At 37.2% G+C, this 17,236-nt stretch overlaps 1 protein-coding gene across 1 annotated transcript in view; it reads right to left on the bottom strand.

Annotated features, from left to right (window-relative positions):
- The window catches only part of LOC140162692 (lysosomal cholesterol signaling protein-like), a 74,299-nt gene that overhangs the window by 16,036 nt on the left and 41,027 nt on the right, over nucleotides 1-17,236 (bottom strand). The window contains 5 exon segments of the mRNA XM_072185966.1: nucleotides 1,240-1,447; nucleotides 7,130-7,220; nucleotides 7,649-7,941; nucleotides 8,840-8,995; nucleotides 9,833-10,001. Coding sequence (XP_072042067.1) covers nucleotides 1,240-1,447; nucleotides 7,130-7,220; nucleotides 7,649-7,941; nucleotides 8,840-8,995; nucleotides 9,833-10,001 — 917 coding nt within the window.

Genomic DNA, 17,236 nt, shown 5'->3' with positions numbered 1-17,236 from the left:
AATATTTTTATCGTTGCGCCGGCATCCACTACTCAAAATATTGGACCTACCTGTCGTCTATCACACGGTAGAGGATAGTCAAAATAAAAATTCCTATCGTTTAGTCTCTAAACATAAGACTGAATCTCACCACGACATTGACTGGAGTTGCCATCCTTGTACAACACCCTCATTTGACCAAAAGTCGCCAATGGTCAGCAAAAGGTTAAATCCAACACAACATCATTGGATTTCATCATCATCATCGAAAGAGAAGAGAACAATTCCTTACCTATGCTGTGGACACTGAGATCTCTAGACACCTGAATGGTTCATTGTCATGTGTGGTGTAAAGGAAACCTACCCACACGGCTCAATATTTAAACTTTGGATCCCATCACACCCTCCAGCATAAGTTAGGCATTGTGAGAACACCCCCACACAGGGCCAACGCTATCATCACACAAGATTAAGACAAACAGCAAGAACTGATCACATTCAAGACAGTCTCCAAAACTTTGGTTACACATTATGGGTGTTTGATGTGAGGAGAGGAGTGAGGGAGACTATCAACATCCACAGACACCCCAGCAATATAAACAAGGACAAGGGATGACACGACCTGGCACCAGTCTACCGCAACATCCTGTCATGTTGTTGACAACAACTCGTCATGTGATACTCATCGAGATCGTTAACATCAGTTTGAAAAAGGCTTAGCCACTGCAAGCTGCGGAAAGCTCACGTGTGACAATACTCACAAATTCATCAATATGCATATGGAACTTGTTCTGATGAAGATGTGTGTCACACATCGAAAATTCAAGGTTAGTTGAATTTATTGTGCTGATGTCAAAAGACAGTTTAAACTTTTGGAAACTTTAGACCAGTTTGGATATTTTTAGGGCTTTGTTCAAAATCTATGGACCTTGACTACTCCACTGGGCTAGGGCCCTCAGAATATTCTTCTGTTCCACAGACAAAAGTCTTTCATTTTCACAACACCCTCCATACAACTGATGCACAGTTATACAGAGGGTTGAGAACCATACGATTAGGCTATTCCAGTTGAAATGTCTTCCCCCTATGGAAGACATAACCTTAATCTTCCACAAGGGGAGTGTGAATTTCAAATGTGGTTACCTGAATGGGGGTGGCTCCATTTGAAATCTACACCCCTTGTGTGGGCCATTAAGGTCATGACTTCCATTGGGGGTGTATGGATTTAAACTGGCATAGCCAATGGGACGCTGATTATACCTTCTCTGCTATCTTCTTCTTCATCTCCTTCTGCATCTACTCTTCCTCTTTGTATAAGCTTCTCTGATTCCTCTGATTCAGATGACACATCCGCTCCCGGAATACCATGGTAACCACCTCTTTTATAGCGGTCATATTTATATAATACCACGAGACAGATGCTTGTAATTATGCTATTAATAAAGAGACTCGCTGCAGATACAGCCAACTGAAAAACAGAAAATAAACACAAAACATTAATAGAGTATGACATGAAAACAAATTATCAATTTTCATATTAAAAACACAAAACATTGTGCAAATTTTTTTTCTTTAGGTCAACCATGAATGATCCTAGCATTTAGGTCTAGTTCCAGGGACACTCCAAAACTAAAAAAATTTTTTTTTTTTTTTTTGAAATTGAGTATAATCCCACCCCCAATTGTGAAAAAATTTCACCTAAAAAACGGGTGGGACTATACTCGGACCAATACGGTAAAAAATGTTTGCTTGCCTCCAGTGGGATTTTTGGTGTGGGTCGGTATGTCGGAAAATGTTGTTGTTTTTTAATGACTCACTGCTGTATAGGCCTGTAGGCAATGAACATTGGTCATGTGGAAAGATACAGCAATACTTCACTTCAGACCTTCAATACGCAAGATACATCATAGAAATTAATTAGACTGACTGCATACTTACAGGCATAAGACGCCAAGTTTATTGGAAACATTGATGCATGAATGGATGGTTATGTTGTTGGCCAAATTTAGCTTTGAAATGAAATTTAGACACAGAAAAAGTACCGGTAATAAAAACAATTAAATTATAAACTAAAAACTAACAAAAAAAAAATTTAAGGGCTGGCGGAGGATATTAAAGCAAACAGTTTTTTTTAGATGTATTATAAAAATGTTTTGGTTTTAGTCAAAACCTTTTAATAACATTTAAATGTCATTTTTAAAACCTTTTGTATCAATAACACTACCACAACATCTTTTAAAATGTTATTGTAAAACATTTTTGGCAAACAATTTTGCAAAATATTTTGTCAACACTTAAATGATTATGTTAGAATGTTTTGCAGCAAGATTTCAAAAATATTTGTGAGTATTATTAAAACGATGGCTTCAACTGGGACTTCATTTTTAAACTCCCCCCTTAGTCACCCCTCCATATGGATGAAAAAAAGTGGCAGATTTTGCTTTGGTTTTCAAAAGCCACGCACAGGGACAAATGAGGGAGGTAATTAAGACTAATTTCCTGGGTTGGCAATTTTCTTTTTTCTTGCTCAAATTTAGGAAAAATAATAAACTAGGTGAGTAGCTGTATTTCATGGCATCCAGGCCATAGCTAGATAAAAGTCAATATTTTCGCGAGAAGATATTTTCGCTATTTTGAAGATTTTGTCAATTGCGCGAGAATCAAATTTCGCGGTTTTGATATTGATACAATAGAAACCTAATGCAAAAGGTTATTTTCGCGAGTTTTTACTTTCACGATTTTATGTCCACTTGCGAAATTCGCGAAAATAAAAACCTCCCGAAAATTTCTACTTTTACAGTATTCCAAAATGTAGATCTTCTTATAGACCTTTCAAAGTGAACTTTGACCCCATATAACAGAACTTTAAAGTGTTGTTTTTTCAAATATCCACTATACTAATAAAAATGTAAATTTTGTTATGTTCCTGGTGTCGTCACTTGACATTGACTATGTGTACGCATGATCGTTCCCAATTTCGCGAAAAAAGGGGTTATTTTTAAACTATGTATGTTTAAAAAATAGGGCTGTTTTTGACGACGGTGTACTCGAAATTAAAAAATAGGGTATATTTTTGTGAATCATGATAATGTTGAAATCCCAAGAAATCTTACCATTTCTCGCGCAATTTACTCCCGGATTTCACTGTGGTGAAACTTTTTTGCCTTCCTAATATCCCGGCCTAAATATTCAGCAACACGCTCGACTCGGTTTTATTTGTTTCATGGTTTGTTTACACTGATTATGTCACTGGGGACTTACCCAGTTTGGCCGCTGATTCCATGGGACTTTTTTCATCGGCTTTATTAATGACGCCCGGCCTCCGGAGCCTTGACAAACTGGTACCCACAAAACCGGGCCACAAACTCTTCAAATGGCACCTGATCATAAAGGAATTGTTCCTTCTGAACCTTCTGAACTATTTGGTGACCGGCAAGCTAGAGGTTTTTCTTGAAAATATCTAAAGATGGGGCTGATATAGTGGTTTGAGTGAGGGAATTCGTGGCAATTGCCAGAGTTCGTAATTTTTGTCAGTCAGTTTATGTATTGGTCACATTCAAGCTTTATTTTGCAAAAAAAAAAAAAAAAAAAAAAAGCGGAGGAAAGATTACATTGTTGATAACTGATCATAAAACACACATGATGCATCCTATTGGATGTATTTGTATATATTTTTCTGCTATTTTCCTCATTTATATATTAAAAGGACAACAGAGTTCTCCTCAGAAAAGACAATGAATCAGAACAAGTGTTTTTGTGTGTGTTCTTGAAATGTTAAAAAAACGGGTACTTTTGTAAAAGTGTACTTGAAATGCAAAAAAATAGGGGTATTTTTTAAGGCTAATTTGTACCCGTTTTCGTGTAAAATAGGGGTAAAAAATGACGAAAATGTTCTTGAAACCGCGCAAAATAGGGGGGTATTTTTGACTTAGGGAACGATCATGCGTTACGCCTTTGAATGTTAAGTGACGACACCGGGGTTATGTTACCCACAAATTTTTAACTTTTTGAAGTTTTCCCCCAATTATTCCTAATGACATCTAAGACAATGATATATATATATATATTTTGGGCTATTTAAAAGTTATGATTATAACCACTAGCATTCAGCACATTTTATGACAAGCACTTGTGTAGCAATTTATTAGTTAAGGGGTGGGGTATGAACGTTTGGACAGTATTTATTGTGGGACATTAGAGCACATCATACATATCGAATTGCATTCTGAATACGAAGAATGGCCTTCTGATATCAAATAATTTTGATTTTTTGAAATTTGCAATGTAATACACATTTTATGGCAAATCATTAAAAATTGATATTTTGGATATTTAACAGTACTCGAAGTAAACTTTATAAATATGATGATTTATACTTGAAGTGTATGTAGGTGGGATGAAAAGCCGACGATCAATTGAAAATTTTGACCTTTTCAGATTGAAGATATGGATTTTTTCCCAAAACACCAAAAAAAAGGTCTTTTTGGGGAAAAAATCCATATCTTCAATATGAAATGTCAAAATTTTCAATTGATCATCGGCTTTTCCTCCCAGCTACATACACTGTAAGAATATATCATTCGATTTTTAACAGTACTCGAAGTAAACTCGAACTGTTATATCAAAATGTGAAAATATCAAATTTTAATAATTTGTCATAAAATTTGTATTATATCGTGAATTAAAAAAAAAGATAATTATTTGATACCAGAAAGACATTCTGCGTATTCAGAATACAATTCGATATGTCTGATGTGCTCTCATGTCCCACAAAAAATACTGTTGAAACGCTTAAAACGCTCATTCCAGATCCCTTGATAAGTACGACTATTAATAAACCAAGGCTTTTCTATACTAGTAATTATTAGTTTCGCTTGGGCCAAATGCATGAAAACAATTCATGCTTTTGATAAAGTTTAATTGTTTAAAGCATGAACTGTTTTCATATTAGTTGGCCCGAGCAGAACTAATAGTGATAACAAAACAATGCCAGGGGAAATTATGATACGCCCTCCGTCATGACCGAAATTGTATCAAACAAATATTGTCACCACAATTCACACCTATTCTAGGTTACACAAACATATTTTCCAGTTTGTTTGTACATTATTTCTGCTTTGAACATTAATAAAACATGAACAGGAAGTCTGAACAGGTAACACCTCTTGACTTTCAGCCTTATCAATAATATATTGCTTCATATTGTGATGAACAACTCTGGTGAGAGCCTTTTGTTATGGTCGCTAAGGGAACTTTCCCACCTTCAGGTTGTGTGTGGAAAATGCTCAGAGAATAATAGGGCTGTTACATTTATAATCCAAACTCCCCCTGTGGAAGATTTTGGAAATATCTGCCACAGGGGGAGTATAAGTTCATATGGAATGAGCACATTAGGCACCTCCATTTGAGACTCACCCTGGAGCTGCATAATAGCTCATTCCATTTGAAATCCACACTCCCCCTGTGGAAGATTTTGGAAATATCTGCCACAGGGGGCGTGTAAGTTCATATGGAATGAGCACATTAGGCACCTCCATTTGAGACTCACCCTGGAGCTGCATAATAGCTCATTCTATTTGAAATTCATACTCCCCCTGTAGAAGATATTGCCAAAATATTCCACAGTCCACAGGGGGAGTATGAGTTTTCAATGTAATAGCCAATTTTAGCTTCCTATTCTTTGATATTATTTTATTCCTGCTCAAAGTTGTTACATAACTTTAATAAAATCAAATTTGTATGTGGTAATGGTGACCAATTTTTTTATGCAAATAATTTAGGACTAATTTACAGGGTGGGCATTTTTGGGCAATGGGCAGGTTGAATTTACTGGGTGGGAAAAATAATTTCCTGCATGGTAGGAACCTTTTTTGGAAATAATATTAGTGAAAAATGATCTTATGATCCATATTCAAAATATTTCAAATCTTTTTCCACCAAAATTATACACACTAATAAGTCTAAAATATTGCACCAAAATGGCTTCAATTGTGCCTAAAAATTTGCCCAATTCTTAGAGCCCCCACCCGACAACTCCTGCGTCGCGCAAGTGTGAACCGTTGGCCGCCATTTCAAACTTTTTTCATATTTATGTAATAGTTTGGCGATCCAACCAATCAAGAATTTGTTGCAATGCATCTGCGAATTTTCTCTTATAAAATCTGAATTCATTTTGTCAAGTGATACAAGTATCCCAGTATCTGGCAATAAATGGCTATGTAAAACATAAATCATATGTACTGATTGCCTACCTTGCAAGCAAACAACATGGTCATGTTATGTATCATTAATTTATTGTAAAGCTTATTTTGAGGAAATTGTGTCTGTCCAATATCTCAAAATGTGTAAACGCTGACATTGGGCTATTCTAGTTGAAATCCACACTACCCCTGTGGAAGATTTTGGAAATATCTTCCACAGGGGGAGTATGTTTTTCCAATGTAATTGGTCAGGGTTGCTCATTTTGAAACCCATACTCCCCCTGTATTATGGCTTTACCTATATCTTCCGCAATTGGAGTGAGTATTTCAAATGGAAGTTACCCAATTGTCTATTCTATTCAAAATTGATACTCCCTCTGTCGACTTTAGCTAAATCTTCCACAGGGGTAGTGTGGATTTTAAATGGAATAGCCCATTATACAACCCATTTGTGCTGGAGGGTCACAAACAGGTAATCATGAAAATGCACAGGAGCTACAATCCTGAAAAAAAAGGTTGGCACACTTTGTCTGTCTTTTGGTATATCTCTGCCCCCACTCCTCCAATTCAATGTTGGACAAGCCATGTTGTCAACAACAGGTCTGTGAGACCCTCCAACATTGAAAGATGGGGAATGGGGAAGGGTGAGATACATGGGGAGTCTGTGCTTCACATATATCGCATGCATGTTTATTTCTCTTGAATTTCCAATTTTGATAGGGCATGCATTTCAATTGTTTAGTACAAATGTGCCAACTATTTTTTTCCAGGATTGAAAGTTTTCCCTGCTTGCCCAGGAATGCAGGAAAAACCTGCTACGTGTTATTGGCCCCTGAACATGTTTAATGCAAAACTGCCAAGACGGTACATAGGAGGTTTTGCGTTAACATGTCAGGGGCCAATAACACATAGAGGTTTTTCCTGCCATACAACACAATATTCTTTCCTACCTGTATTTCACCATACATATATATGACATCTTGAGGATGAAGATCAGAAGGAGTGGCTGCTATTAGAAGGCCTACCATCAGAATGGCTCCACTGAGAACAATAATAATATAGTTGCATATTGAAGTTCAGTCAAAAAGAAAAATATGAATAATTGAATATTAATATCTGATTATGGTGTTCAAATCTCGTCATCTTTGATAACCTTCCTTTTGGGCCTTGTTGGGTGTGAGGTTAATATTGATTACTGACTGCTTACAAATCAAAAATTTGTCCGTCCTATCAACCCAAAGAACTATAACCTACATGTATAGTTGCTGGCTGAGATCAACTCTGAAAGTTGCAGTTTACGTCATTCTTGAGGGGCATAGCAAGTTTCTGCACTCCAAGGGTGCTGCACGTTTGGTGACCCATCAGCTAGACAGCCCCTGTTTCTACTTTAAGTTACAGGTGATTGTCTATAATGCAAAATTCAGAGTTTATCTCTGGCAGCAATTATAGATACAACTTGTAACACTTACCCCCACCCGTACATATAGAACCAGAATCTATATCTCATCACACAACATGTACTCCTACATCGCACTAAACACAGCCCTAATGCCACCATAGCCGTCCAGCTTCTTGACGCCAATACACCGGAGAGAAACACTACAAACTGTAGAATCTCTTGCCAGTACGGCGGATTGGTTATAGAAGTACTTATGATGATGCCAAGTACGGTTAGTAACTGTGCCAGTGCCAATTGTATGGTGAACTCGTGGGGGAATCTACGAGCTCGTTTTCCAAGGATAAAGATCAACATGATCCACAACTGTAAAAAAATATAAATAAAATAGCAAAATGTAATTGTTTTACTGATATAATATTGTTATTTATAAATTGGTTCATTGCGTAAGATAGTTTAATGAAAAACAAAATTGTCACTAAAATTGTTGGAAAATGCAAGCAAATATAAATGCATCAAACCACAAGAAAAATGAAACATCAGTAAGCACTACACGTTGGGGTGCATAACGCCCCTCATGTCACCCGATTTTCTTGTATCTGGTTTTAAAATGTGCCACTTATCAAAATTATAACATACGCCAAATTTTAATTCATTCTGAAGTTGTCTACCGGGTCCACTGTGCACCTAAACATTGGGCGTGATATCCTGCACTATGCAGCACAACATAGTTATAAGACAGCTATTCTAAAAACAAACAAACTATAAAAGTGCCCTCCTGTACAAATTGAAAACAAAAATGCTTAAATCACTTATGGTCTTATTGCACTGACACAACAAAATGTTTCTGATTTATTAATTCTTACATAGTTAAGGTAGTACTACACCCCCTGATACATTTTGTGACTAATTTTGCATTTTTCTCAAAAAATAATTACACACTGAAAACAAAAGTTATGTATATTATAGGGGCAAGGAATCCAATTACTTCACTGAAATTTCAGTGATTCAAGACAAGTGGTTCATTATATATGTTAAGAAATGAGGTAAATTCTAGCGGTACCTCTTTTCTTAACATAAATATTGTACCGCTTGTCTTGAGTCACTGAAATTCCAGTGTAGTAACTGAATTCCTTGCCCCTATAATAGGCCTACTTTTGTTACCAGTGTGTTATTATTTTTTGAGAAAATGCAAAAATAGTCACAAATTTATCAAGGGGTGTAGTACCACCTTAAACCGCACAAATAATGTATTCATACTTACAGATGATATCAAACCAACAAGACTGATGTCAAATGTGATATCCTGCAAAACCTCTCTATAATCATCTTGCGTTGCTATGGGTAGCATCACCAATGTTGCTGTGATGAACATGAGTGGAGCCGATGCGAATGTACATAGAACCAGCGATGTGGCAATCTGCAGCAAACAAAAAATAAAGCAAAACATAAAAAAGTGATTTATAGGCAGAAACCAGAGGCGTAGCCAGCTTTCTTGGTCAGTAGGGGCAAAATAAAAAATTAAGGGGTAAAGACAAAAAAAAATCCCGGTTGCAACATTTTGATCCGGTATTATCGGTGGGTATTATACATTGTTTTTTGAATATTGTGCATGTAAGTCCTTGAGCTTCCAAAAAAGGCTTTATTACTTAGGACAATGTGCACACATAGTTCACATAACATTTGCATTTAACACTTTTTTGGCCCATGATCAGGGTGAAAAGGACTTTATTGGGACAATGAACGATTGCGCGTATAGCGCGCACAAATTTTGGCCCATGATTGTGGTGAATTTGGGTGGAAAACAGGCTCTTTGCCCCTTTTTTTTCCCTTTGCCTTCTGATTTTCTCTATTTTTGTCAGAGGGGCACTTTCACCTTTCATTTTTTGTCTGGCTCTGCCCCCCCTTAGTTACGCTACTGTCAGAAACCCATAAGTCTCTGCATGCACACTTTACAGGAACTGGGGGGGGGGGGGCAACTCGTACCATCAAGCACTCATATACCTGAGTCTAGCACCTTACCAATAGAGGCCGTCAGCCTTTTGCCATCTTGTGGGTACAAATGATCTGCGTGTTCATGCATCGGACACTTCTCGCAGGGCCCAGCTTGCCATGCAGCTGTTATCGATGCGGTGATTTTGCTGTTCACGCATGGAGATCGAACGACCATTGCAGCATGTACCCACAAGATGGCGGCATATGACGTCACGCTGACGGCCTCTAGCTACATACAGGGTCCTTATCATTATATACTTACTATAGTTATAGATTCCTGATAATAAGTTGCAAATAAGAATACTGAAGGAGCTGAAGCAATAGTCCCATATAAGAAGCCTAGCGTGCTGTAAGCCTCTGTCAGATTGGTATCAGCACCACCAGGTTCCATGGTAAACACTAGTTGACGCATTACTAGGGGAGTCAATATCCTGAGAAAAAAAAACGGCATATTTTTAAGGCTCAACTAGAAACATTGCGGTTTTTGACGCAAGACGTTGAATGAGATGCCTCCATCAGGGCCGAATTAAATTAGGAAAGATATTACAATGTTCAGTTAAATATCAAACTCAAACTATATGCGAGGCGAACAAATAAAGCCTTAAATGACCCAAGTTTGATACAGAATTGGATCGATTGAGCCCATATATATTGGTCGAGATAAGAGTTTTAAAATATTGGACGAGACATAGTCGAGTCCAATATTTTAAAACTTATACTAGCGAGACCAATAAATATTGGGCGTAAAGTATCCAATTTTATCATTATTATGTTTTGGCTCCAATAGTTTTACACACTTGGATTCATCAAAACATGATAATGGTTGCAATAGGATGTGAACTGTTCATACAAGACCAAATTTTCATTTACAAGTTGACCTCAAATGACCTTTGACCTGAGCACATGACCTTGAACACCATCTAAAAAAAGTAGCCAGAATTGTTGACCATGACCCACCTATCCTAAAAATCTGAAGTCAATCCAGCCAGGTCATTCACAAGATGCAGCATCCAGAGGTACAAAAGCACAAAATTGACCTCAGTATATGACCTTGAACTTTAATTACAGTTTATGACCATGACCCACCTATCCTGAAAATCTGAAGTAAGTGCCCCAATTGATGTTGCTCTCCTTGAGGGGTGGGGTATGAACGTTTGGACAGCATTTATTGTGGGACATTAGAGCACATATAAGACACATTGAATTGCATTCTGAATACTGAAGAATGTCCTTCTGATATCAAATAATTTAGATTTTTGAAATTAGCAATGTAATACACATTTTATGGCAAATCATTAAAATTGATATTTAACAGTACTTGAAGTAAACTTTATAAATCTGATGATTTATACTTAAAGTGTATGTAGGTGGGATGACAAGCCGATGATCAATTGAAAATTTTGACCTTTTCAGTATTGAAGATATGGATTTTTTTCCCAAAACACCAAAAAATTAGGTCTTTTGGGGAAAAAATCCATATCTTCAATATGAAAGGTCAAAATTTTCAATTGATTGTCGGCTTTTCCTCCCATACATACACTTTAAGAATATGTCATTAGATTTATAAAATTTACTTCGAGGACTGTTATATATCAAAAATGTGAAAAATAACACATTTTAATAATTTGTTATAAAATTTGTATTACATTGTGAATTTCAAAAAATGAAAATTATTTGATATCAGAAAGACATTCTTCGTATTCAGAATGCAATTCGATATGTCCGATGTATGTGCTCTCATATCCCAAATAAAATACTGTCGAAACGCTTAAAACGCTCATTTCAAATCCCTTAAGGCAAATTTAGCACATATCTCTATGGGACTCTGATTTGGTGGTGTGAGCTCTGCATCCGGAGGTACAAAAGCACAAAATTGACCTCAAATGACCTTTGACCTTTGATATTAGTATATGATCTGAAGTAAATCTGCCTATCCATTCACGGGTGTACGGAAGTTTGGACATAGCAAAAACAGGATGCCTCACGATGGAGGCATACAAATTGCTACAGTGTTACTCTCCATAAAGGTCCGTAAACCGATCGACAACATCATCCCCCGATTTTTTTCATTGTCGATGAGTTTTTGGTATTACACAATAGATAATATTTTTCTCATTACTATCCTGAAATTTGACACTCACGGTCGATGTATTTCTGGAGAATTCACGCAAAACATGCTCAATTAGAGGTAGACTGTCCCACAGTCTCGGTTCGGTCCGGCCTGGATAATGGACTGATACATAATTACATAATAGCCTATCAAAATATGCCATAGTCCTTCACCCCCCCACCCCACCCAGATTCCAAATACACAGCGACCAAAACCACTTCCCAGCGCCCAAAACTAATTCCTCTTTCTACAAAATTGATGCCACTACACTAATCACACCTCCTACATTGAACGCTAAAATTCAGTGACCGCTCCCCACGCCGAGACTGTTCCGAAGTGTTAGAGATCTCACTTCCAAATAATCGTTCAACTGAGCCCGTGATTCTGGTGTCAATTATGATAGCCCCGCCCCAGTTTCAATTCAAATTTGGTAGCACAAAGCTATGCCGCGTGATGTGATGCGCTGCGCTGGCGATCGAGCTTGGGACACTTGTAAACAACTGAACGGGATTGATCTCATCTGGCCCGCGCGGTCTGGGGACAAGGTATACGCACACAGGGTATCGCGCAAGGCAACAATAAGTTCACTTTACAAATAAATCCTATTCATGATGATTTTATTTATTGTGTCGATCAGCATTTATTTCTATCTTATTTTAGCCAATTTAACCAATTTCAGGATGCTCAAAGTACTAAAAGCGATTCAATGCAGCCATATTATGGCCTTTTTAGAACAATCTCCCGGGGGGGCAATGACCATACGGGTATATATACGGGTATATCAATGACCCTTTTTTCAAAATTTTCACAATTTTTTTCGGAAAATAGCCCAATTTTTCCTTTAATCTAGCCAAAATTGTCCCAAAATTTTGGGATTCAACTTTCCTTGTAAAAACTAAGACAATTTGGGATTTCCAAATAGCGTGCCAACAGTCTCTTGCCCCCCCGCCTGCCACAAATCGCTTGCCCCCGTGTGCATAATTATGTCAAATTTTGGACCTTACCTATATTGCTAGTGCAGCGAGCGGGAAAATGTGCATATTTAAACATATCCGTACTGTTTTCCTAAGTCTTACAGCATTTTGTTTAAAAGACGTCCAGTGCCGCAGACAAGGGGGGGGGGGGCGGGGGCGGGTCCTATAGGGACCCGTAAAAAGTGAAGAAAACATACTATACTATGGGGCAGTAAAAGCAAAGAAAAGGGACTCAGCAGGGGCCCGTATAAATGGTAAAGAAAAGATACCTTGTAATTTAAGGAGAATTTCGTGATCCTAGCATCCTCTTTTAAAGACATTTTTCAGTAGATATCCACGAAAAAAGCTTATTCCCAAAATTTCAGTTGATTCCGATTTTGCGTGTGCGAGTTATGCATGATTATGTGCTCCATCAATGTGTTGTACCGTAAAACCTTGTCTACAAGCATATTATAGGGTTTTTGATGAAAGCTTAACTTTAACGAACCAGGCGTATATATACCAATACAATAGATTGGTCTTACAATAATACTTGTTTTTATATGCTCGGATCTGTAATTTATTTGCTCAAACTCCATAATGGCGCCTGGAATAATTTAGCTTTCAACAGAAGCACTTTATATGCTTGTAGACAGGGTTTTACAGTAATTTCGTTCTGGTATACACGAATCCGACGGGAGCTGTTTCTACTCCTCAACCGTGGGTGGCGCTGTTGCGTCTGCCATTGCCGGGGGCCAAGTTCGCGCTTGATTCAAGTTCACGTGCACGCTGTATGTTCACCTTTCATCTGTTTTAAGCTATTTTAATCCCGATTTTAATCAGGTTAATACTACAATTTTTTCATGATTAGGTCTACCTTATTTTGAGGAGCTGTGGTCGAACATTTTTGAGCATTTAGACCTACAATTATATTGATGCTCAACTTTAGGCCTGGTATGCTAGGCCTTGGGCCTGACTAGTCATTTATTTTTGGTTGGTAGGCCTACTCGGCATTGACACGGGTAGCCGACCCTAGTATAACTCGCCGGCTCTCACAACCGATATTGGCATGTTGGTAGTGTTATTTTAGACAAGGTTTAACTTCAAGTCAGGGATCTAGAGGTGGGATTCATTCATGATTTATCAATAAACGATCGAAGCATATACTCGGGCCATTGGGCCTACAATAAAAAACGTAACACGTTTTGTGAGAGCAAAGCAGGGTTCGTATGGGTCATGGAATTTTGCTTTTTCATTTTCCAGGCCTGCAAAGTCATGGAATTCAGAAAATCTCTTGAAAGTCATGGAAAGTCATGGACTTTCACAATTTGCTCCCCCAAAAAAGTTTCTCTGATTAATAATATTATTTTAAACCAAAAATGGTAAATAAATTAGCTTTTTCATTTAATACCCTTTTCCGTGTTTTTAAAATCCATTCCGATTGTTAGGCCTACTTTCTAAATCGGAAAGTAAAATCACGCATTTACCGGCCAGCACCTGCTGGGTAAATTATGCACAGAAATTATGCCACTTGCCCACTATTCCGCCTCTGAAGGTATATATTTAGTTAACTATTTAGCTATTTTGGTGCAAAATAATAGGCCTACAAGATGATTTCCGACATCGTTTTCGTTCCGACTTTCGTATCATGCATGCACATTATTATTTTTTTTATTTAATAGACCTATAGAATGATCTCCGATATAGTTAGGCCTAACGTCCGACTTTCAGATGGTTCATGCACATTCACATTAATTTTTTATTAACTATCTAACTACTACATGTACATGCTTTGTTCGTCGAAGGTATTTAGCTATTTTGGTGCAAAATAATAGGCCTAAGATGATTTCCTACATCGTTTTCGTTTCGAATTTCAGATCATGCACGCACTTTGGTTTTTTTATTTTTTAAATGTATAGACCTACAAGATGATTTCCGAAATAATTTGTGACATAATCAAGGGGAATGAGTCGGATGTCGCTAATATTGTTTTTGAGATATTGGCAAAAACAATGTTCAAATTCTTTTGTTTTAGGCCTATCATTGTTTTTAGCCATTGATAAATTGCTCATAACTCGGTAACCAGACGTCCGATTTTGATGGAGTTTGCATCAAAATGTAGCATTAATTTGTAAACAAACAGCTAGAAAATGATGCAAAAACATCTAATTGAAAATTGCCGACAAGTGACTATTCCCCTGATGATGTCACATTTACTTCATCAGACTTTCAGATGGTTCATGCACATACTTTTTATTAATTATCTAACCCGGGTTATCTAACTGCTACACATGCTTTGTCGTCTGAAGGTATTTAGTAAGCTCTATATTGGTGCAAAGTTATAGGCCTACAAGATAATTTCCGATAACCATGCAAAGACAACTGGTATACATGTACATATCCAGTAGAGTTTTCTAATTAACATTAGCATTAGGTTTTTTCTTTTTTTGTTCTTTTTTTTTGTTGTTGTTGAAACATGCCCTAACAAAACCCGATGTTAGGCCTAAAGCTTCTGGTGGGTGGTGCACATGAATCAATGAATTGTTAGTTTATGCATAGGTCATGTAATAAAGCCAGTGCAAAAGTTTTAAAAATGCTTCGTGCATAGTTGAATATGGGAACATGGACATTTTAAAGTGTTGTAACTTGAAAATGGAGCTTCTTTGAAAATTGTTTTGAAAAAAATAAATGCCAATTGCTATTGTCATTTTTTCAATGTGAAGGTGGTTGAATTAAAGCATATTTTGAAAGTAGAGTGCCACTTAGCATGGTTAGGGTTTTGAAGTACACAAATAGTACAATTGTATGAAAATGGTTGGTGCATTATATACCAGAGAAAGTCATGGAATTCTTTAATTTAAGTCATGGGAAGTCATGAATTTTTTTGCTCATGAAGTGTAAGAACACTGCAAAGATTTGGGCCGTCCGGACTTTTTCAAAAATCAGTGAGGCTTTGGCAACACATCATAAAAACGGGGAGGCCCCTAATATTTTTTGTTACCCCAAAGCCCTAGGCCTACCACTAGCTTAAAGAGAGTGTTTGCAATACATGTTTATAAATGGTAAGCAAGAACTTCTAAACATGTCTTTTCATTGCAACAATTTTACCAAGAAAAAGACCAAGGAAGAAAAATAACAAAAATATTTGAAAATCTTCAAAAATCGGTGAGGGGATTTATTTTCAATTGGCCTCATCGGGAAGTAGGCCTACAGCGTCGGACTTTCAATTAAATGGCGAAGAAAATCGTCAGTCAAAGACCGATAATTTTCTTGTTCTTTTGTCGCTTCTTAATTAAAAGCATTCATCATTTGCATTTTTTTAAGTTTAAAACTCTACTTCTGATGAAAATTTTACACTACTTAAAAGTTAAAACTATTTTCAATACACATGTAGGCCAATCCGGTTCTTTAAACCAGAGCTAAGCGACCGATGCTTTTTAACACTTTTCATACGGATGAAATAAGCTTTTGTTTACAATATTTAGGCCTACGCTACGGCGAAAAAAAGATGCATAAATTCACTTTTTTGACAAGTAAATTACCTTGAAATTCTAGTTTTGGCCAGTCTCGAACATCATCTGCCTAAGCAGCCATGGCAATTTGATGATGGTGACAGTGAAGTGAACTTAGAGAAGCATATCCAAAGTATTGTTGTTGTTTGCCTATGCTATGCTGCACAAATGGCCCCGTAATGGCCCCCCGTAATGGCGGCGATGTAAGAGGGCGCCCTTTCGATTCGTCTATACCAGAACGAAATTCAAATTTCACGATATCTTTACTAAACAAATTAATCTGCAAGAATTTTTTTGTACATCAACATTATTTAGCTAGAGGTTTCCGGTGATATAAAAATCTCAACTTTTTTTGAGAAAAGTGGGGGGATGATGCTGTGGATCACGAAATGCCCTTTTAATGCTTTACTATATACGGGCCAACAAAGGTCTCTTTTCTTGTCCATTAGGCCTAAGGTATATCTCTTCTTTGCATTTTACGGGCCCTCTGAGGTCTCCTTTTTCTTTTTATGGGTCCATTAAGGTATCTTTTCTTTGCTTACATACTCACTAAGGTCTCTTTTCTTTCCTTTACGGGCCTATGGTATCTTTTCTTTGCCTCTACGGGTCCATTATAAGGTCTGTTTTATTTGCTCTTAAGCGTACGGCCCATCAAACAACCAAAATTAGCGGGCCCGTAAAAAATAAGAAAAAAAAGAGACGTGCATTAAAAAATACAAGATAGCCTTTGAAGCACACACTCTAATAAATATTTCACTTGATTTTATATTACTGTTTGATCATCCTCGATATAATGAAATCTTTGAGAAATCAGGGGAGTGCAGCTTAATCAATCATGGGAACACAAATTGCACATTTTCGCGCGCTTCGCCTGCATTGTGCCCTTTGTGCCCATTTACCTTAAAATTTGCAATTTTTCCGCGCTTCGCATGGGGTTTGTTTCAATAAGTCTAACCTGGGAGCAAAAGTCGCTAATTCGAATTGCAAATTTTGACCAATTCAACGGTTCATAGGCCTACTTGGATCATTTTAGCTTTAGATTGGCTTTAAATTGGCAATTTGTTTGCACTTCGGTGAACTTAAGGGATCTG

Source organism: Amphiura filiformis, chromosome 10, assembly GCF_039555335.1.
Source record: "Amphiura filiformis chromosome 10, Afil_fr2py, whole genome shotgun sequence".
Classification (NCBI taxonomy): Eukaryota; Metazoa; Echinodermata; class Ophiuroidea; order Amphilepidida; family Amphiuridae; genus Amphiura; species Amphiura filiformis.
The sequence above is the reverse complement of the archived record's forward strand: the minus strand, read 5'-3'. Positions and strand labels throughout refer to the sequence as shown.